Source organism: Amphiura filiformis, chromosome 11, assembly GCF_039555335.1.
Source record: "Amphiura filiformis chromosome 11, Afil_fr2py, whole genome shotgun sequence".
NCBI classification, from domain to species: domain Eukaryota; kingdom Metazoa; phylum Echinodermata; class Ophiuroidea; order Amphilepidida; family Amphiuridae; genus Amphiura; species Amphiura filiformis.
The window spans coordinates 14,308,978-14,332,131 of record NC_092638.1 but is presented as its reverse complement, the minus strand read 5'-3'; the positions used below and the strand labels follow the sequence as shown (position 1 = coordinate 14,332,131).

The window sequence follows — 23,154 nt, the reverse complement described above, 5'->3', positions numbered from 1 at the left end:
TAAATTTACGCTGTGACGTCAATATTTAGTCAATTGCTGCAAATGAGGTGTCAAAATGTGCAGAAATAAATTCTGCTTCCAACGCATTTTACAGATTTGCAATACAATCACCCGTTTTTGAATAATGGTCAATATTTATGGGGGGTTAGTTACTTTTTTTGATATGTTTATAACAGAAATACGGTTTCAAAGTCCTAATTTGACACAAGTGTTCCAACTATTTATGACCGGGATTGTAGCTGAAGTTCAAAGTATTCTGTGCAGCTACTTCTGTTCAAACAGTCATCAAAATTCAGTTTTTGCGCCTTTTTTTAATTTTTTTATAGTAGAAATGTATCATCAAACACAAAATATTGCGGAAACTTTAAAATGATCTTGTTTCAGCTAATTTTCACTGGAATTTTTGGAACAAAAAATAGAATTTTGCTCCATTTTCTATCCGATGAACCCCTTTTTCCATACCTCCTTTTCATTTTGTTTGTACCCAACCCTTTTTTTAAACGTTTTGTAACGATAGGCCCCTACTTCGTGACGCAGGTAGGCACAAATCCGTCACTTCTAAAGTTGAGTACCCCCTCCCACCACTGAATGGGCCTTTAATCAAAGATACTAAAAATAAAGTTTACAGAAAGATATGCACAGAAACCGCTTGTCTGGATTTTAAAGATGATTAATATATATTACAGCGCTTTGGGTCCTCTAAGATCTGGAGAAAGGCGCTTTATAAATCCAAAATTTATAATTTATTATATTATTATATATTATACGGTTATCAAATTTCATTTGTTAAAATCAGGGAGGTAAATAACATGACACTAGGTGGTTATTTTGCCACCCAGTAAATTATTTTCCCAGATTTGAGGGCAAGAATAAATCAAAATGCCTACACAGTAAATTGTCCTCATTTACCTCCCTGAATGAAATAAGCTACTTTTTCTCCCGCCCTTTCTGCATAGATGGTTATAACAAACACTTCCCACTGCAATCGAAGGTCCCGGGTTCAACCATCTCAAAATTCCACCCAGTGATTGCTTTTTTCAAACTCTTATACTTCTATCACGTCTTTATTTTGCCCATGAAGACAAATCAGTCAATAAAATAGCTAATATTCTAACTCTTCCTACCATACGGTATAACTTTCGGTCTAGCGAGTCTTATCGGGCCTACATGTTATATGACAAGCAAATCGTAATAATACTAGCGCCCTCACACCCTTCCAAATTTTAAGGATTTTAAGGCGTTATCTCCTTACCCGGGTCTCTCCTTATGCGACCCATACACGATCAATTTGATTGATCAATATCAAAGACCCTAGACACACAAGTGGATACAAAATCTACCATTGTGCATTGTAGGGCCTACACGAACACAATAATGATGTTATTGTCCAACCGTCAATCAAATCAAACTAGATTAGATCTCTTCAATAATATTGAAGAGAAATATTATTTTGTATTCTTTTGTCCTGCATCTAGGGTCCCCAATCAATCAAACTGATCGGTGTATGGGCCGCATTACTAGGGGGCTGTGCAATAATTATCTGCACCCGAACAAAAGGGCAAGAGGAAAACAGTTCTTGGCAGGGCAAAAAGGGTAGGTGAAGCACTTTTTGGCACATCTAGGGGAAAGTGAAAAACGGTGGGACAAGATATTGTTGGCACACATTTATGGGTAGGTGTAAACTTGGGCAAAGATGTTCTGGCAAGCCGAGAGTGGGGTCAATTTTTGGGGTGCCAAAAAAGCGGAGGGCAAGGATTGGGTACAACTGGCGAGAGAAGGCAAACATTTCATTTTTGGCAGGCTATTTTGAAATTTACCCACCCTAGTGGGTCAGATAATTATTATTGCACATTCAAATATAATTCTTTGCTTGAAATCCCTAGGACACGTTGGACCGTCGTTATTCAACCATCAAATGTCTTGTATCCAAAACTTTGCTTGAGTAAACTGAACTAAACATTTCGGGGGCGAAGACAAAAAAAATCCCGCTTGCATCATTTTCACCCGCGGTAAAATCGGTGGAATATATAAATACACCGGTGTTTTAAGGAGACGGTACATGTACAGTCTTCGAGCTTCTAAAACAGGCTTTATTGGGACAATTGGCGCACAAACTATTATGGCCCATGCTCGGGGGTAATTTTGGTGCAAAACGGGCTCCCTAGCTGTCCCTTTTCTTTTCCTTCCCGATTTTCTCTTTCATTTTTTGTCGGGGTACTCTCTTTCATTTTTGTCAGGGGCATTCTGTCTCCCTTAATACCTACCCCTGCTGGTTACGCCGCAACTGCTAGTAGCATTCTTAAAGGAGGATTTCGTGATCCTAGCATCCTCTTTTTATGACATTTTTCGGTAGATATCCACGAAAAAAGCTTATTTCCAAAATTTCAGTTGATTCCGATTTTGCGTTTGCGAGTTATGCATGATTATGTGTATTACACTGCTCCATAGACAATGCGTTGTAATTTCGTTCTGGTGCACCAGAACGAAATTCAAATTTGGCGATATTTTTGCTAAACGAATTAATCTGCAAGAAATATTTGGTACATAAACATTATGTAGCCAGAGGTATCCAGTGGTGTAAAAATCTGAACTTTTTTTGGGAAAAGTGGGGGATGAGGCTGTGGATCACGAAATGCCCCTTTAAATGACGATTTTTTTTTTACTTTGACCACATTTTGTTGTCTTATGCTTTCTTATAGGTTAAGCATTAATAATATTATTAGCCGAACTATTCCCGGGAAATATTCCCACCACCATGACTTACATGCTGAGCGTGATGCTGAGCAACTACTCCAGTTCCCTATGAATATCGTAATTCCGATGAGGAATGGTACAATAATAGCCATGGCATTTATATATCCTTAACTACATGATATGTTCCAAGATTCGATGTTGGCGATAAAGCATACTCAATCCATAAAACTACTTTCAGATATTAGTTGAGCGACCATAAATGATATTCTAATCCACTACACACCAGCCGTTATAGGTGTAAGTTTTACATAAGATGGACAGACAATACATTGAACTTGAACTTTCAGTTGAAGGTTCCAATTGGGCGACTTACTATAATACCAGGTATCTAACCTGAAAGTTGACCGCACACGGTACGTACGATTGTTTGCAGTGGCGTAGCGTTGTTCGTCATGTTGGGAGTGGGACACCGAGCATGATGGAGGGTGGGGGGACTGGGGGAGCACCGGGCCTGACTGATGGAGGAGGTTGGGTGTGCCCCCGTGCCCCTATGACGCTCCGCCACTGCCGGGCACCAGTGGTCGATGTTATCATTTTCCTTTTTTTTTCTAACAATTATACTTTTTTCAATTCTACACGGATAACTGGACAATACCAACACTTATATTTATTTGCAATAAAATGTATTTATTTACTACTGTCTGTTCAATTAGCTTAGATTCTTGAATTTTTAAGATATTTGAAAAAATAACAAATTCTGGCCATAGTCATCAAAGAAAAGTGTTAGCACAGCCTTAGACCTAACGTGATTTATACTTCTCCTCCATTTCTTTTGAAATTTGCCTCATTTTAGGCAGTTACTTGGGTCCACCGAAAGGGTTCGCGACCTTTTTACAAATCGAAATTTAGCAAAAGAATCTGTCCACCAATCTGTCCTGCCATTTCAATTGTTATACCGTTCTGGTTATTGGATAGGTTCTATAGGTACGTGATGATGGTCCACCGGTTTTTGTTACACGAAATTATATGGCGCATATAATTTTATGCATAACATTATTCTGAGCATTATTTTTTTCCTAAACAATGACATTAAAATTATGGATTTCGTTTTTATTTCAACTGGTTTACAATGTAAATTGAGTTTTGTTTAATACCACCATTCCTTCCCAAGAATATCAGCATTCGCTTGAGATAGATTTTCAGATACAGTGACTTTACAAAATTTGTTTTCTGTAACCTGATTATTTTAAATAATATTTTCTTGTACAAAAGTTCTTTTGTTTCACAGTTTTTTCAGTTTGTATTCAACAAACAAAACGAAATAACAAATTGAAAATAAATGTGTAGTTTTATAATAGGCCTATAGACCTACGTCTTCTCAGACCCATTCGCACAATAAATAAATAAGTAAATAAATAGGCAAGGAATGTATTTATATAAGCTGGGCCTATTTTAGAAAACCTTAGTTCATAAATAATAACGTAATGTTTCAACAGGCGGGTTTCAACACAAATAGAGGCCTTGCATGTGACGTATCATCCCGTAAATATGTCGGACTACTCAAATGCATTCAACACTTTGAAAAGCATGATTGCAATCTACCGTGACAGTTCGTCTCACACACATAACCCTGCACTACGATCAAATAGGTTGATGACAACATTTGATTGAATGGACTGCACTCCGCCATAACTACGGTGAAGGACACCGGTTCAAATCCTTTGTTTGGAGCCAATCGATAAAAGAATGCAGGGCCTCTATTCGCTGTTGTAGTGCACGTTAGTAACCATTGGTTACTGCTCCAAGCCTGGGCTAATACACCTGTTCCGAATTTTGATATGCCATAGGCTTTGTGTTGTGATCATTTCGATCAGTGGTTCGTAACAAAGAAAGCGTGATCCAGTTGACCTGGCAACGGTCATATTGTAACGTGCACTACGACAGCGAATAGGCATACTGGCAAATATTTTGCTGGACAATACTTCCTGATGCGGATGGTCAAATAAATACTATATCTGCGCATTGTGACATTCGTCCCCATTGCTCTAAATGGATTGATTCAAAAAAGTTTATGGTACCCGACGTCCTACGGCTTTTTATAAAAATATCGCGGGAAAAGACCAAAATTGAAAAGAAATGGGGTTTTAAATTGAACTTTAGAATTTGAAAAGTATAAATCACGTTAGGTCTAAGGCTGTGCTAACACTTTTCTTTGATGACTTTGACCACAAAATTTAATTTTTTCAAATATCCTAAAAATTCAAGAATCTAAGCTAATTGAACAGACAGTAATAAATATTATATTGGTATAAATATGAATTGGTTCCCTTGTACAATCGGTCTTACGATAACGATTAAAAAGAGAACTAAACACAGCTGTGGGCATAGACGACTGTCTATTTTGTAATAATTATACGTTAAGCCCTGTTCTTTTGTTCCATTAGCCATTATATTTTTTTTGCTCAAAGGCTGATCAACTGAGTCGATTATTTCACGTGGACAACCGATCAAACTATAATAGAGGACATTCTTACCCTTTTGTATGCATATTATATTTAAATAAACTCCTCAACAAAAGTTTGGAAAGGTTTTTTCAAGCTTACATTCGGTGTTAGTTTTGGTCACGTGTTTCCTATTATCCTGCCTAAGCTCTTGACTGAAGTTCATTATCGATATCTTTGTACCCTTTATTAGAAACTTGACCAACTCACCTACTGCATAAGCGGCCATTTTGGATTTATGCAAATTTGGTACTGTTCCACTACTTGGGACTTTTGGGGACTTTTAATGTTCTTTAATATACTTTCTGAAATGGTAATTAAATGGTTTCTGTGAAAAATAGTGGTGGGTAATATTAGTGACCTAATTGGCTAGAGCGTCTTGCTAGTCATCGCCAGCGAAGTGTTTCGTGTAATCCGATTATCGCCATGCCAACTGGATCACGCTTTTGAATTCTGCACCACGATCGAAATGATCGCAATACAAATGTCTATGACATGTGCTACCAATTCTAAAAGGTGCGTGATCCAGTTACCAAGGAGTTTGTAACCACTTCGCTGGCGAATTCGCTGTCGAAGTAACGTAATAATCGGATTAATTACCAAAGCAATGGATGAATACAATTTTTTAATATATCGCCTTGCACTACAACGTTCACGCGGTACCTATGCATTGAACCATATCATTCTGGTCACTCGCACCTGTAAGATTTATTCAAGAGAGGTATTGTATCCAATCTATGATTGCATACATACACATGAGTGCAACCTGCTTGTAGTGCAGGGCGATATAGTCAAAATTGTATTCATCCATTGCAATGGTAGTTAATTCGACAGCGAATACCGTAAAAACTCGATAGTTAGCATATGCTTACTATCGAGCGCTTTTGAAAACATGAAATTGTACTAATGTCCGACGCGTTATCAACTGAGCTAATGGGGTTTAGACACACATTTGCAGGTCTACTTGTCCGTATAACTATGGGTATCGATGATTTGCTCAAAATCCTTTACACCTTTATGGGTGGGGCTCTTCATGTTTGCATGTTTTAAAAGCGCTCGATAGTAAGCACATAATTATGCTAACTATCGAGTTTTTACGGTATGAAGGTCCCCGGTATGAATCCGGCCAGATGCACTGGGGTTTTTTTTCAACGTTTATGTGCACTGGATTAAGCATTACTCGGTGGTCACTCGATAGTTGGCCCAACAATAACAAAATATTCTTGATCCTTCACACAGCTCAAAGAGTTTACCATGGATAAGTTCTGTAGATTTAGTCCATTGACTATGGTCAGTGACCATTGTTGAAGAGAAGGCCCATGGAGTACATTGTATATTCAATATTTTTGACAAAAGGAGTTGTTCTTATCAATTTGTAGCGATGTACTTTTGATTATTTACATAGCTTCTCCAAATCACTGTGCATACATCCATCCCAAAATCTGATTGCTATTATATGGGTGAATGGACAACAAATATTAAGTCTTTATTGGGCGAATTTTCGTGTGTCCACCAGTAATGATTTGTTCAACTTCAATATGTGCCACACAATTTGAAGGTCATTACAAGGCCATCATAGGTCATCCGATGTCAAATTATAACAACTGTTAAGGGGAGTTAATAGTTGGAATTTCCTTTTCCCATTTTCCTAATGTTTAGGCTACTTGCAAATTTATCCTATAATGATGGAACTTGATGTTTTTATTTTGAGGTCATTCGAGGCCAAATTAGTAAGCATGATTGGATTTTCACTACAAAAGTGAAATTTTTACCAATTTATCCTGTTGTAATAAAATCATGTTATAGGTCATCTGTATCAGATCAAATAAGCAGGTTGTTTTTGGATAACAAGGTCAAATAAATAATTTTTAAAATTTCCTTGCAAATTGCAACGGCCAAGGGGACCGTTTCGGTTACGAATCACATAACCCATTTGGCTTGCCAAAATATTCCTCCGTCCCATTTTCCCCGCCCCGGGTTCATAATTATTGCACAAAAAGATCGATTTGGACTTGTCGGTGGATATTGATATAAGCTACAATATAAACTGCACATCGTCATCATCCCTATATCTTCGTGTCAAAAATTGCCGTGATAGTACAGCGACTCCTCTCGTTTTTCAACAGCTACGCATCGCGATTTTGTTCGAGATAGGCCGAGCGACTCAGGCTAAGCATACCATGACTATCATATGAGATACACACAGAGTTTCTATATTCTACACATTATTACGATTTGTGCATGCTCTAGTACCCCATATGTTTCCAGTACACTCACTCGAAAAGCAGTACACTTATTAGCGGGGCCTTGCAGCTTGCTGTGGATATCTTTTACTGCATTTTTTATGTAAAGATTTTGAAATCCAATGTAAAAATTGTGATATATTTAATTTTGAGAATTACAATTCTACTTTATAGGTATAAATGAACACGTTTAGCCCATTCAGTTAAGTTCCAGGTGCAAGCCCTATAACACAATGCATATGTAAACTTTCTTTATCTGTGTCAATAATAGAATATTGATTTCAACGGAGTATTGAGCTGTATGGAAAAAATATTTATAATACAGGGTGTTGACACTGTGAACCGTAGTATGAAAGCTGCACTACAGATATTAAACCTGAAGGTCTCGATAGTTAATGAGCGTGTTTATAGTGGCTGTATACGCAGAGAGTTGATATTCTTGAGAGGGCACTCTATTCACGTGGTTTCTTTTCCAACGCTAAAAGATCACGAATTTTGGTGGTTTGCAAATGAAAAGTGTGCGCACTATCGATTGATTACGTAACTGTTATGAATAATTTATTAGGTTTTTCAATGCAATCGCCTCTACCCATTAATACGTATGATCTGTTTTATCAAAGTACTTGGAACAGCAATCCGGTGAGTTCACTGAACTACGCCCTAATACTGATGGAGTTTTAATGGCGTTAATCCTCTCCATACACAGATGAACAAATACAATAGATGAAGGTCAACACGTATGACCTCCTATGTGACATGTTATATGTGATGTACAAAACCTGAATATCATAAAGATCAGTATTCGTTTGTGCATATGAACTGCACATTTACGTTGCTAAATATTACTCATCATATATAATGACAAATATTGGTATTATGACAATACGGTATATACATTGTATATAAAAACGACTAATAGATCCTACTATCATGGCGTCATATCCCGTATGTTTCTTAAAATTCATTCATATTTGAGACAAATTGCTGTGCCCATTTTATAGGTGCACAGGTAGATCCGTGTTCTTTTAATTTTCATTTCCTTTTAATGAAAGAATTAAGGTTTTCCACTGCACGGGGCCACAAGGGTGATACTAATTTTAATGCTATATTTTCAAAACGAATACGTGTTCCCGATTGGCTCTATAGCGATTTCACAAAAAGGGTATTTCTAGTACAATGCAGCGTCGGACTCTAGCTGAGAGCATAGCCTAAGTCATTATAGACTCCAAAAAGGGCTCTCTATACACAAATGAACAAACACAAAGGAGGGTAGTCTCCTCCGTGACCAGCTTGATTTCGATGGAGCGAAACCAAATTGGCTGCAGAGGAGACGGGTAATTTTGCCATGCAAATGAGGTGAGTGTCATAGCCCTGTGTATACGGAAAGATTTATGCAATAACTATTGATATCGGCTCACTATACGCCGTAGAAGTGACGTAGTTAATCGGATTAACTACCATAGCAATAGATGAATACAATTTGGGCTATGTCGCCCCGCACTACAACGTTCATGCGGTACCGATGCATTGAACCATAGATGTCAAAGAAATGCTAATCACTTGCACCTGTAAGATTAGTCTCTTTGAAAAGAGCGGTATTGTATTCAATCTATTATATGATTGAAGACAGGTGATGAGTGTAACCTGCCGCAGTGCAGCGCGGTATATTCAAAAATTGTATTCATCTATTCAGCATCGAAGTGGTTACGTAATTCTCTTGGTTACCGGATCACGCTATTTTGATATGCCTTCAAGTGCCATATACTTTGTGTGGTGATTGTTTCGATCGCGGTTCATAACTCAAGCGCGTGATCCCGTTGACATAGTAACATTACGTAACTTCGATACTGAATTGCTATGATAGTTAATCCGATTATGACATCACTTCTACGGCGTATAAACAGGCTCAAGCTGTGTTCACACATGCACTTATTACCGGTAATATTTTATCTAGGCTTATGTCCGATCGAATTAAATATTTCCGGTAATCCCTTAGCGCGTCCACATTTGTCGGCAATAGCGCTATACGCTGTCGAAGTTACGTAATAATCGGATTAACTACCATAGCAATAGGTGAATCGTGATGATTACTTGCACCGGTAAGCCTATTACCGGTCATAAATCCCTCCTTTCTACATGAGTATCATCAGAAAATTTAACCCGATTTTAAATTTTTTCACTGAAAATTCACTTTCAATAAACGCCCCTCTTTAGAAAAAATTAGGTATGTCATGTAAGAAAAATGCAAATTCACAAGTTCCAAAATTCAGACCAATTTTGTATTTATGTAGGTTCTATTATTATTATTATTGTTATTATTATTATTATTATTTTAGTTTGACAAAGTAGTCCCATTTTACAGTAGACTTAGCTCTATATCGCATTTATACATGTAGGCCCTACATGGTGGACTTATATGAAAAAATGACAAAAATAAAAAAATAACAATGACTCCCATTATCATGCTATTTTTTTCTTGGGGGTCCCAAATTTACAAAAAGTCGGCTTCAATAAAATTGCGACCTCCCCTATTTCGTCAGCAAAGATTTTATGACCCCCACCGTTTGCAACCCCCCCCTACAGGCATCAGTCTTTTGGAATAAAATAAACACACTATCTGTAGTCATGTTGTGTTGTGACTCCCTACATTTTGGTCATCAAAAATATTTTATGACAACCCCTATTTTTCTTTCCGTATATTTGGGACCCCCCTAATCATCTTATAAAATCCAATTACATGCCTTTCTGTTATCATGCTTATGGCTTAATAAATGTCATCTCCATCTATTTCCAGGGCAATACTGCCCCCCCCTGAGCCCTCTGGAGGGTTTACATTTGCTACCCCCCTAGAAACTCGTGTAGGTCATCCCAATAAGGATGGTCAATTGCTCCTGCGCCTGAACTTTTTACCCGATCATGGAGGCTTTTTTTAATCCCATAAATACTTTCCGTGTCTCTCCAAATTTTGAGGATAGCCAATGTTCCCTTGTCATTCCAATTGACCCCTCTATTGCGTTTATTTATATTAATATTTGCAGCTGCAGCCATGACATCACGCAGTAAATTACTCTGCTCAGTGGCCGGCGTAGATTTCTTTTTGACATTGGGGGGATGGAGTTGGGAAAAAAAAAAATTCAAGTATAGTCAATCCAGCACCTTTTGGCGACAGAAGAAGTTTTTGGTTCATGAAATAATGGTGTAAAAGTAGAATAAATGTGAGCGAAGCGCGCGAAAATTTGCACTTTTGGGGCCAAAAATGGGCAAATATGAGGTTAATTTGGTCAGAAACCCATTATCAGGCGTCAACATGGGGTGGGGTGGGGGTGATTGTATGGACCATCCCCCCTGGCAAAATATTGCCCCCCGGATCTACGCATATGACTCTGCTTAAAATTTTGCGCGAGTGATATACTCACAGTTATATCCGACAGCCCAATAGTGCTGCATGTCCACACGTAATTACTATTACCGGACGTAACGTTTCGATCGGTCTTAACAGCTCTTAAACCTGGTCATCTTCAGCCTTAAATTTTCGGATTTAACAGGCCTGGGATTTAAAGCACATTACGTCGGATATAGTAATTTTTTTTATATCCGACGCTCATTCACACTGCCACTTAGGCCTATATCCGATACTATTACCGACGTAATTTAAGTCCGACTGTGTGAACAAATTGTCGGATTTAAAGCACATTACGTCGGATATAGTTATATCCGACGCTAATTCACACTGCCACTTATATCCGATACTATTACCGACGTAATTTAAAGGGGCATTTCGTGATCCACAGCCTCATCCCCCACTTTTCTCAAAAAAGTTGAGATTTTTATATCACTGGAAACCTCTGGCTACATAATGTTTATGTACAAAATATTTCTTGCAGATTAATTCGTTTTGCAAAGATATCGTGAAATTTGAATTTCATTCTGGTGCACCAGAACGAAATTACAACGCATTGTCTATGGATCAGTGTAATACACATAATCATGCATAACTCGCAAACGCAAAATCAGGATCAACTGAGATTTTGGGAATAGGCTTTTTTCGTGGATATGTTCTGAAAAATGTCATAAAAAGAGGATGCTAGGATCACGAAATCCTCCTTTAAGACCGGTAATAAGTGATTTAAGTCCGACTGTGTGAACACGACTTCAATGATTTTATTATGTGTCAACCTTGAGGTTAGTAACCCCGTATTATAAAGTAAGTTGCCCAAGTGGAACCATCCCACAAAAGTTCAAGTTGTCTTGCTTTGTCTTTGACGTCAAGTCACGTTTATGAAACAACACGTCTGTCAATGTAAGAGTCAAGGTTCAAGGTTTGACCATGGTTTTGTTGACAAAATGCTAAAAAATTGAAGTTGCTTTTTCAATGAAAAAATACTTTTCGTGTAGAATCTGAAGTCAGAAATGCAAAAGATGCAACCGTTTTCCTGATATGATGGAATTTATACCTGTAGTAGGTGCATGTTGTATTATTTGTACAATTATGAAAAATAGGTAATTTTTGACAAAATTGTCAAAAAGATGCATTTTGCCACTACAATACTAAATAGAGCTTTTTGACCATCAGATTCATAAAATACAGACAATTTTACCCTATAATAAATGTCACAAAGTAAACCCCATACCAATGTAGGAAGTTATGCTCTGCAAAAACGATTAATTGTCAGGTCTGTAGCTCTTTTCGTTCTTTTTTACACATGCCAGAAAATTAAGGGGTTGGGGTAACATTTTTTATTTTTTAATGTTTTTGAGTCTAGAAATTATACAAATTTGTTATTGAATTGTTTCTTATTAAAAACTGCATAAAATGAGTGGTAACTGAAGCTTCTATACCCTTCCAATAAAATGATATCATGGTTCAAAGTTCAATTTATGTCTGAAACAGCAATTTTTTGTGTTAACTTTTGTCACATTTATCTTCATGTTTGAGTACCTCCTTTGTGCAAACTATGCAATATGTAATAGAAAAACCTGCTGAATTCATATTTTATTCATATCATAATTCATATTTTATGACTTATATTGAATTAATGCTGTACAGTACAGGCCATCTTAATGTATATTTAGGGATCTCCATCTTAATGTATATTAATGTATATTTAGGGATCTGTGGGTGTACAAAAACTGACAATAGAAAATTTTGTTACCAAAAGATGGCTTTTGGGGGGCAAAATTGGCCAAAAATGTTATTTTTCCGCTCAATGATACAAAATACAGCTTTTTAACTGCCAAAATCATACAATACAGACAATTTGTCACTAGAAATGTCTCAATCCAAGATTGCCAATGTTTAGTTTCACCCCTCTGCCCGCTAAACCACGGTCAAATCTTGAACCTCGTCGTAACAGAATAAAGTGACAGAATGGTGAAAGTAGCACCATTTTGAAAATTGCCAAATTGCTAGGATTTTATATGCAAAGGGTAACGCAAGGGTAGTGAGATGACCTGTTTATCCATGATTGGACAGGCACTTGATGCACATAATTTATCGTACTCATAATAACATCATGGAATGGTGTGGGCTTGATGCAAATAATTTATAGCAAGGGGTAATTTATGTTCATGAAATTTGTGACCGTACACCACGAATGAGCCGTAAAGGTCCTCAATTGTATTCTGAGTTACAGTGTAAAATGGGCATGAAGGTCATATTCATAGGTACCTCAATTTGGTGCTACGTGTATCTCATTAAATGAGGTACACGTAGCACCAAATTGAGGTACCTATGAATACGACCTTCATGCCCATTTTACACTGTAACTCAGAATACAATTGAGGACATTTACGGCTCATTCGTGGTGTACGGTCACATTTATAGTCCGATACTAATCATATGTGAATTGAAAATGCGCAACCTCCACCAAATGGCGCTCAAGGCATGATATAACTAGAAACGTCGCGGTTTTCGACGCAAGGCGTCAACTGGGATGCCTCCACCATGGGGCGATTTAAATTTATTATAAATCCTTGGATACCACCAATACACGAGGGTACCCATAATGCAGCATTGACCCAAGTTTGGTTGCATTAGGAATTAAACTGTTCATGAAAACTGTTCATACTTTGACCTCAGATGACCCCAAAATGACCTTCCAAAATTTAACTCTAAATGTTGACTGTACCCACCAAGTTTCATGCCCATATGACAGTTTTACTAATTTGACATCAGATGATCCCTGGGTAGCCCCAGATGACCCCAAAATGACCTTCCAAAAATTTGGCTCTAAATGTTGACTGTATCCACCAAGTTCCCTGCCCATATGATAGTTTGTACCAATTTGACCTCAGATGACCTCCGAAATGACCTTCCAAAAATTTGGCCCTGAATGTTGACTGTACCCACCAAGTTCCATGCCCATACAACAGTTTTCACTAATTTGACCTCAGATGACCCCAAAATGACCTTCCAAAAATTTGGCTCTAAAGTTTCCTGCCCATATGATAGTTTGTACTAATTTGACCTCAGATGACCCCAGGATGACCTCTGATGACCTTCCAAAAATTTGGCCCTGAATGTTGACTGTACCCACCAAGTTCCATGCCCATACGAGTTTTTACTAATTTGACCTCAGATGACCCCTGGGTGACCCCAGATGACCCCAAAATGACCTTCAAAAAATTTGGCTCTAAATGTTGACTGTACCCACCAAGTTTCATGCCTATAGGATTTGAACTGTTCATGAGACCAAATTTACAAGTTGACCTCAAATGACCTTTGACCTCAGTATATGACCTTCAAACCCACACAAAAAAAAGTATCCAGAGTTTCTGACCATGACCCACCTATCCTGAAAATCTGAAGTCAATCCGCCCATCCATGCCCGAGATACAGCATCCGGACGGAAGTACGGACATTGCAAAAACAGTATGCCTCGTGGTGGAGGCATAAAATTGTCCTTTCACTACAAAATGAAATTAACTTGCATTATGTACATTTACAACATAGTCTATACATGAACAACGCTCATTTTCTGATTAAAACAAAACAAACAATTTGATAAAAACCGGACAAATGTTATATTTTATGTGTTTGACCCCTATATGAGTATATGGAGCCCAAATTTCAACCGTTCAACCTAATAACAATTAGCCACAGATAGGTCAAACTATATACTTCAGGGATGAAAGTCTACTTTTGACAAAAAGCCTGAAAACCGTGTGAAAATGACCAGAATGAAAACGGGCTGAAAATTAAAAATTAAATAAAAATTTTGTAAATCTGGACTACAAAAAAGTGTGAATCTGACAAAAGCCTGAAAACATACATCCCTAATACTCTCTGAATCTGTGACCAGAGGAAGTTTTGACCCTATTTGACCCAGTGGGATGCCCACTGATCACCTGTCATCTCTTAAAGCTAATAATGTACGATCTTTTTAAATTTTTCTTTTTTTCTTCCAAAATGATAATATGCAATCATTATGAAAGTTCCCAATACATTTGGATGCAAAAAACATTGGGAATTTGCAAAGAAACAACATCATAAACTTCACCTCTATTACTCGAAATATCTCGCACTATTTTGACAAGGACGGCGAGTGCGGCCTCAGAGTTAGTCTCCTGCGCATCCAGTTTGGTTGTGTAACCAAACTGGTTTTGTAGCAGACTACGATTTGCGAGTCGTTCCGACATATTATCATAATCTAATCTAAAAATTATGATAATACGTCGGCCGTCGGGCCAACAGAAAATCATCCCGTTTTACTACAAATAGGGCGAATTTGACAGTTTGCTCATAGATTTAAGTTGGAACATGTGTAAGTATTACAAATATGCCAAAAAATCGGTTTTGAAAAAAATAAAGGTATATTCTGAACAAAGGATCTTACATTAAGGCTTTAACATGTTAGGCATCAACTGTACACAAGAAAATGTTAGTCATATGCAACTTTACACTAAACTTCAGTTCAGCTCATTTTATTTGTATCAACATTACAAAGTATAAAGTGGAAAAAAACCAATAGGCACCTACTCTCTGATCCACACAGCCTCATCCCCCAAACTTATTCAAATAAACAAAAAACAAAATTTATACCATCTGAAACTAAAATTATGTTCTTTGCATATATTTTTTTTTACAGAATCAGTCTTTTGACAGTGCCCCATTTGTATTTTTGTGCTGTTGATGTGACAACCTGAAATTACAACACAATGACCTACATGTATGGGACACTATAATACATGACTACTTATGCGTAACTTGCACATTCATTGGGAGGATCGACTGAAATTTTGGAAATAAGTTTTTTTTGCTGGATATCTACCTTGAAAGAGACAAGGTCAAAAGTTGCAGTTTTGGTCTAAGTCACAAAATTCACACTTTATTGCCAGTTTTATCAGGGCAATCTTATCTGTTTTCATATGACAATCAGGGGCGTATCCAGATTTCTTGGTCAGGGGGGTGGCAAAATAAAATTTTGGGGGCACAGACGAAAAAAATTGCAGTTGCATCATACAATACATAGAGACTGTATGTCTTCGAGCTTCCCGAAAGGGCCTTATTGGGATGATGTGGTATTTTACATTATTTTTGCCCATTATCCAGCTAAAAAAGGGCTTTATTGTTACAATGTGCGCACGTAGCGTGGACAATTTTTGTATTTTACACTATTTTGGCCCTGAATTTTGCTAGAATAGAGGCTCCTTGCCCTTTTTCGTTTCCTTTGCCCTCCAGATTTTCTTTTTTTCATTTTTTGTCAGAGGGGCACTTTTTCTTTCATTTTTTTGTCAGGGGGGGCACTCTCCCCCCACCCCCCCCCTGACCCCCGCTGGCTACGCTACTGATGACAATGTCTATTATTTTAAATTTGGGACCAATAGAGTTTAATAACTACGCATCGGTTATTTCGAGGGCATTGTGAAAAATCTGTACATTTTGCCGAGGAACATCCTGAGGGGTGTAGCCCCTTAATATTTTCTCAGGTCTAAAGCAAAATGTACAGATTTTTCACAATGCCTGACATATATGTATAACTGATGCAAACTTATTAACTTAATGAATTCAGACATAACCATCGTTTTTAACTCATCACTCAACCAAATCTCAAGATTTCATTCTCTGAAATTTGTTGAAAAATAAACAATTTTTATCACAACTTATATTTCACCCTTCAAAAAATTAAACCGGTTAAAATGGACTAGCCAATTACAGCAGTGTGCAATCACGCCATGTGCAAATACGGTAGTTGCGTGCGTGTGAAGTGTCCCAGCACAACAGATGCACAGACGAAAGTCACTCTACCCCAATTCCTCGCTATGTCACACGCAGTGGTCATTGATGGATACAACATGCAACATCAAGGGAATGGTCGAAAAGTTCAATATCGTCCGAAAACTAAAGTCTGTTAGTGTTAGTCTTTTTTAAGAATTCAATATACATCTGTCAAATTTAAGTATTTTCTGAAGTTATATATTGACGCTCGACACTAATTGCTTTGAAAAGACTTCAAATGGAAAAAATATTCCAAATCTGAAAGGCATGTTATGAAGAAAATATGCATCAGTTTATCAGTTTTGATGTTTAATTTGAGTACAATGAGTATCTACAGTGTATATTTGTACAGTGTATACACTATGTGACAAGAAGCCTTCCATTGTAGACTAAACATATGCAGACCTGCCAACCTACTGAAGTCAGAATGAGGGACATTGAAACCAAAACCTTGTTCATGTACACAAACCAGGTGTACCGACAAATTCTAATAAGACTTGAAGTGTGCAATACTTATAGAATTCAGGGAAGGTTTTGCAGGTCTAAATTTTATCACAATATAGACTAAAGAGAATGCTATAGCAAAATTTTAAAGTGAAATTTGCATCATTTACTGCTGTTTTACATTTAAATTTGCCATCACTGGAATTTTCAGAAAGCAGGACTGTCCCTCACTTTCACTTTGGAAAACCCCAAATGAGGGACAGTCTCTCAAAATGAGGGACAGTTGGCAGGTCTGCATATGGGTTGGAAGTTTAAACATTTCACATTTATGTTTAAAGGAGGAGGTGGGGGTTAGTTAATTCTGATCTAGGAGAGTGATTTTTAGCTCTCCTTAGTTGACCAATCTCTCCTTACATTCTATTGTAAATGCTCTTAACAGCACTCCTTGAAGGCTCCAGAAGGTTAATGCTCTCCTGGAAATTCCAAAAGACAGCCCTGATGTTCCTTAGCATATCTCATAAAATTTAGGTTGCATTGCATGCATAGTACAACAAATACATGTACCAAGGATGCTGCTTTATTTTCATGATTACTCTCTCTGCTCCTGTCTTCATTAAAGAAGATCCTGGATCCGAATATTTTGACGGACTGCATTGCTGAAACCTTCATTGAATTTGTACCATAGTTTACTAGTTCTCAGTTGTGTCTTCTCTTTCTGCTTGCTTTGGGGTGCGGCTGAGGTGGATCCTGCAGAAATAAGAAATATGAACCTTTTTTAACAAATCGAAATTCCACATCCATATTCAAGGCTTCCAATTCTAGGAAAATCAGGAAATATTGATATTTTACTGAAACTTATTGAAACTTTACTGAATTCACACGACCAAATAAAATAATCTAGCAGATGACAAGAATGCAATCAAGTGGCAGTAGAAAATGATATTCTATGAAAATGAGCATTTTGGTGCAAATTTGTATCACAAATATGGGCCTATGAGAGGACTATTAAAGGGTGGTCTTAACCCTGAAATTATGGAAACTTTTGGGCCTCATAACTTCTAAATTGTTAACCTAAAGTATATAAAAGTATACATATTTCATGGAAATTACTTATGAATCCATCTGTGAGGCGAAATTTGGGCAGAAATGCTCAGTTTTGGAGAAACGCCCAAAAAACAGGTTTTTGGCCCACATTTTTTTTTCAGTCGCCGTAAAAAAAAGTTTCTTGAGTAAAAATTCGTTTTAGAAGTTAGAGGCCAAAAGATTCCATAATTCCAATTGAGCAATTACAAAACATCTATCTTACTGTTACATCAATTTTGCTGTTCTCAGTAATTTTTAATTTACTGTTTGATTTGCCCCATGTTTCCCTCCACCTCATGTTTATGTCCACTTTGAGTCCAATCAGAGCAAATTTTAAATTTGACTCCAGATGACCTTAACCTCAAATGACCTTTTCTTGGTTTTTTAATGTTCTCTCCCTCATCCTCACATTTATGTACATCAACTTTGAGACCAATCAGAGCAAATTAGACCCCTAGATGATATTTGACCTCAAATTACTTCCACTTGATTTTGAACATGCTCCTTGTCTCCTTCACCAACTTAAACAAATTTTAATTTTAAAATTTCACCCCTAGATAAGCTTCGACTTCTTTGCTCGTCTGATGCCCCCTACCCAGGTTATCACCCAGTAAGATTGACATAGAACTCTGCCATTTCAAAGCAGAGTAATTCCCTCTTTGTACCCTAGATGACCTTTGACCTCAGATATCTCCACTCACCTGATGTTCCCCTGCCCAAAGATTATTATCACCAGGTTTGGTTGGCATAAGTATAGAAGCAGAGATATATGAGCGATCATAAACACTTTTAGGGTCACACCCCCCACATACACAACTGATTGCAAAGTACAAGTGGTCCTTCCAGCCATACTGACGGCCCTCAACTAGCACACTCCCCTTATTTGAACCACCTGTTGACGTTTACAATTAACTTACACCTGCTTAAGGAATTTTATTTACTCTTATGATTGATAGTGGATTTATTTTACCCAATTTTTCGGCTTTAAATGGATGGAAACCCTTCCTGACAGTTGTTACTAATATTATTTCTTCATTTTTATTGAAGATTAACCAAATTAAAATTACCAAAATCGTATGGCTTCAATATGACACCTGTCATTGCCTCACTCTTACATTTATTCACCGACTACTTGATTCACTCACTCATCACCAAACCTCACACAAACACGCTCCTACTCATAGATCCCAGACAAATTAACAACTAACCTTCTTTATTTTGCTGTGCAGCCTTGGTAGGAATAAGTCTCCCAAAAAAGTCACGAGCCGGCTGGAATTAAACAAAAATATTCATGATTACAATTAATAATTACTTGGATTTTCCTTATATTAACATTTAAGCAAATTTGTCTTCCTTACTTTTCTAGCTTGTTTAAAGAACAAGTAATGTTAAACAAAACTGATGTAATTCTACAGATGTGAGAGTGTAAAATCAACATGATTGTGGAATGAACCCAGATTCTCTATTGAGAGCTACTCCAATATCAGCTGTTTACCCGGGGTACTTGAATTCTGGCCAGGTACCCTTGCTCGATCCCAAAAAAGTAAACTAACACTACTAGTCTTGAGACTCTCACAAGGAATAATGAAATTCACTGCCAGTGGTATAATTTCTATGCACTCAGGTGGGATGGGACCACAGGCACCCAGGCTAAGGGGCACCTAGCCTTAATCAAGGTTTCCTCCTTACTTTTTATCTATTCATGCAGTATCATATACTGGACTCCCTCAGATTTTTAGTCAGGTCAGAATTTTATGTAGGATGCTGGCAACATGAGCTTAGGGAGGAAGTATACCTTGTGGGTATGGTGTGCATTTTGCTCTCGAAAACACTACCCCTGCAGTGCACAGTATGCCTGGGGTAAAGTATGATAAGAAAGTCCACTATCTAGCAATTCAAATGTCAAATAGATGTTCAAAGTTTAAGATGGTAAATAATTATTTTGATAAAATAAAAACTTTTGGAAAGGAATAGACATTTTTGGAAGATGCCAAAGCTTCCATGAATTTTACATTCACTAACTATGGACGCCAAAGGACTTGAAGCAAGTCTAAGGGGCACCCAGTCCTGGATACTCTTTCGATATGATAATACTTTGTTTGTATGGGTTAGGAAAGAAATGCAAACCTTTACCACCATGCATAGAATTACGCTTTACTTGGGTGCCTCTTTCAATACAAACATGCCTTGCCGCCTCAATGGTAGGTACTTCACCGAATTTTGCTGTGTTACCTAGGTAACGAAACATCCTAGATGGTGCAATGCATTCCTTATTTGAATTGATTTATCAAAATGTCCATTTTGACACCTCTTTTGTCAAAATCAGAGCACTTTGATGTTTTTGACCCTAGTAGAGCCAAAAATGTGACCTTTGACTTTTTCATTAATAACTCATGAATGGTACGTCCTAGATAGGTCAAACTATACATTTTCTGAATCCTTAGACTAGAGGAATACATTGGAATGGTTTTTATCACAATTTGAAAAAGTTTGAAATTTGACCCGGTGTTATTGGGTATGTCATTATGGCTTCAATACCAGCATTGATTTGCTCTGCACCATGCACACCTTCACGGGCACCCGATCTACTCTCGACCCCAAGGACCTTGACCAAAAGTTAAAGCACTGTTTTCAGTTATTTCACTATTTTCATTTTCTGTAAATGATTCAGAAACAGGGTCCAAAAGATTCAGAAACAGGCTCCAAAACACTGAAAAAGTCACCTAATAAAACCCACTAAGTGGAATTAACAAAAACCCTAACATTTTTCATGCCTTTAAATAGCTTAAACAACAGGCAAAAAAATGAATAAAAATAAAGCAAACAAACTAAATGAAAGGCAAAAAATCAATCTATCAAGTGCGGTAAAATATTTCCAATAAATATCCACCTGTCAAATTTATTTTGCTGACATTGAACTTTTACCATGTTCAAGGACATGTCTGACAAACACTACAGTTTATATTTTACAGATCATTACCGAGTGTTTGTGATTTTCCTTGAACCGTAACCTAATCGCAGTGCCTTTTGCTGACATTGAACTTTTACCATGTTCAAGGACATGTCTGACAAACACTACAGTTTATATTTTACAGATCATTACCGAGTGATTGTGATTTTCCATGAACCTTATCCTAATCGCAGTGCCTTTTTTTCAGGCAGAACAATGTATTATGTTCCACCCACACAGTGGCCTTTACCAAGCAGTACCATGTTATTCACTATATCTGATTATTCAGTTTGCCCATCTTTAATCCCTAATCAATTCATACATTTTACAGGTCATTGCATTCCAGAAAATACAGCACTAATTTTGTTAAATTAAAAAATATTATCTTGTTAGTTTTCCAAAATGAAACATAGCTAAATCCTAATTCTTTAATTTGTTCTAACTGGCAATATGAAAAAGGAAAATTTTAAGATTTTTGCAACTTGAGGGGAAATGGGCCAAAAACATGAAATTTTACGTTTTCAAGCATTTTTTTTGTAGTCTCGAAAAAAAATAAAAGTCTAACTCTAAGCATTCAAAATCTTGATTATCATAATTTTAATATTTTATGTTATTTTTAATTATTGGTTATGAAAAGGATTAGAAAATGTGTTTTCCAAAAATCAGAATGCATAACTTGAAATTAGTCTTTGTTCAATTCCTACTTTTGGCCTTTATTTTCACAAATTGACTAAAAATAAAAATGACTTTCATTGCCAGTTAGAAAAGGATTAGGATTTAGCTGTTTCATTTGACAAAACAAGGTAATATTTCTTTAAACCAAAAATTATTTTCTGGAATAGGGAGTAGTAGTTAGTTCCCAACAGCATAATGATTGGCGAGCCATCAACAGGATTGCAACTAATCCTTTTCCAAAGGTATACCGTAAAACCTTGTCTACAAGCATATAGAGTGCTTTTGATGAAAGCTAAATTAATCCAGACGCTGTCTATCGACAAAATCATAATATTATGTAGTTTGAGCAAATTAATTAACAATACAAACACATACAGTACTCAGGGGTGTGATTAAAATCCTGAAATAAATAAAAAAACCTGAAAAATAGCGTGCGTAAAACTGGGCTAAAACAGACAAAATCGGGCTGAAAATTGCGGAAATTTTGGTCACAAAAAATCCTGAAATCAGGAAAAATCCTGATAAATCACACCCCTGAGTACTATTTATTGTAGGACCAATCTATTGTATTTGCATATTTACGGCTGTCTCGTTTTAATTTAGCTTTCATCAAAAACACACTATATATGCTTGTAGATGAGGTTTTTTAAAAGCTATTACTGCATTTGATCTAAGTAGCAACCCAGGCTCTTACATCAGGGGTGTGAGTGACCTCTATTGAAAAAAGAGGAACTTGGTTCAAAAAAGAGGAAAAGCACTGAAATATGCTCAAAATGGGCTGAAAATGAAAGAAAAAGCTAAAATTTTGCCTCAAGGAAATCTCCAAAATAGAGGAATTCAGCTTAAAAGAGGAGATTTCACACCCCTGTTACATGTACGTTTAGTCATCTGTAAGGGGCACTTAATAATTACCAAAGTCAACCTGGATATTGTTATTTTCACAATAGCAGCTTGGAATGTGAAAATAAATGTAGTGCAAAAATTTGACCTTTTACAGTTTGAGAATAAAAGAGTATTTTGTCTTTTGACTATATCCAATAATAGTGTCATAATGGATGGGCTAGCCAATATATTTTTAACTACAATAGAAATCACCAAGGCTTTAGTTGCAAACATGTTATTGATGAACAGTTTGCCCACAAATCACTAGACTAACTAGATGGACCGCGGTTCTCGGATGTTGCGGTTTTCGACGCAAAGCGTCGACCGTGATGCCTCCACCAAAGGGAGTGATGTGGCACTCACAAGTTGATACAAAGCTTCAAGCCTACAAGAGGAGACTGAATTTGACCTTAGATGACACCTGGATGACCCCAAAACAACCTTCCAATGACTCCTGGGTGACCC

General features: G+C 37.0%; 2 protein-coding genes across 2 annotated transcripts in view; both read right to left on the bottom strand.

Moving 5' to 3' along the window:
• LOC140164393 (uncharacterized) overlaps positions 1-2,931 on the bottom strand; it is a 37,846-nt gene extending 34,915 nt beyond the window's left edge. Inside the window, exon 1 of the mRNA XM_072187672.1 lies at positions 2,765-2,931. Coding sequence (XP_072043773.1) covers positions 2,765-2,846 — 82 coding nt within the window. The 5' untranslated portion in view covers positions 2,847-2,931. The remainder of the gene's footprint in view (positions 1-2,764) is intronic.
• A 12,398-nt stretch (positions 2,932-15,329) lies between these two features.
• LOC140164392 (chromosome transmission fidelity protein 18 homolog) overlaps positions 15,330-23,154 on the bottom strand; it is an 80,632-nt gene continuing 72,807 nt past the window's right edge. Inside the window, exons 21-22 of the mRNA XM_072187671.1 lie at positions 19,391-19,451; positions 15,330-17,846 (exon numbers count right to left, since the gene is read on the bottom strand). Coding sequence (XP_072043772.1) covers positions 17,713-17,846; positions 19,391-19,451 — 195 coding nt within the window. The 3' untranslated portion in view covers positions 15,330-17,712. The remainder of the gene's footprint in view (positions 17,847-19,390; positions 19,452-23,154) is intronic.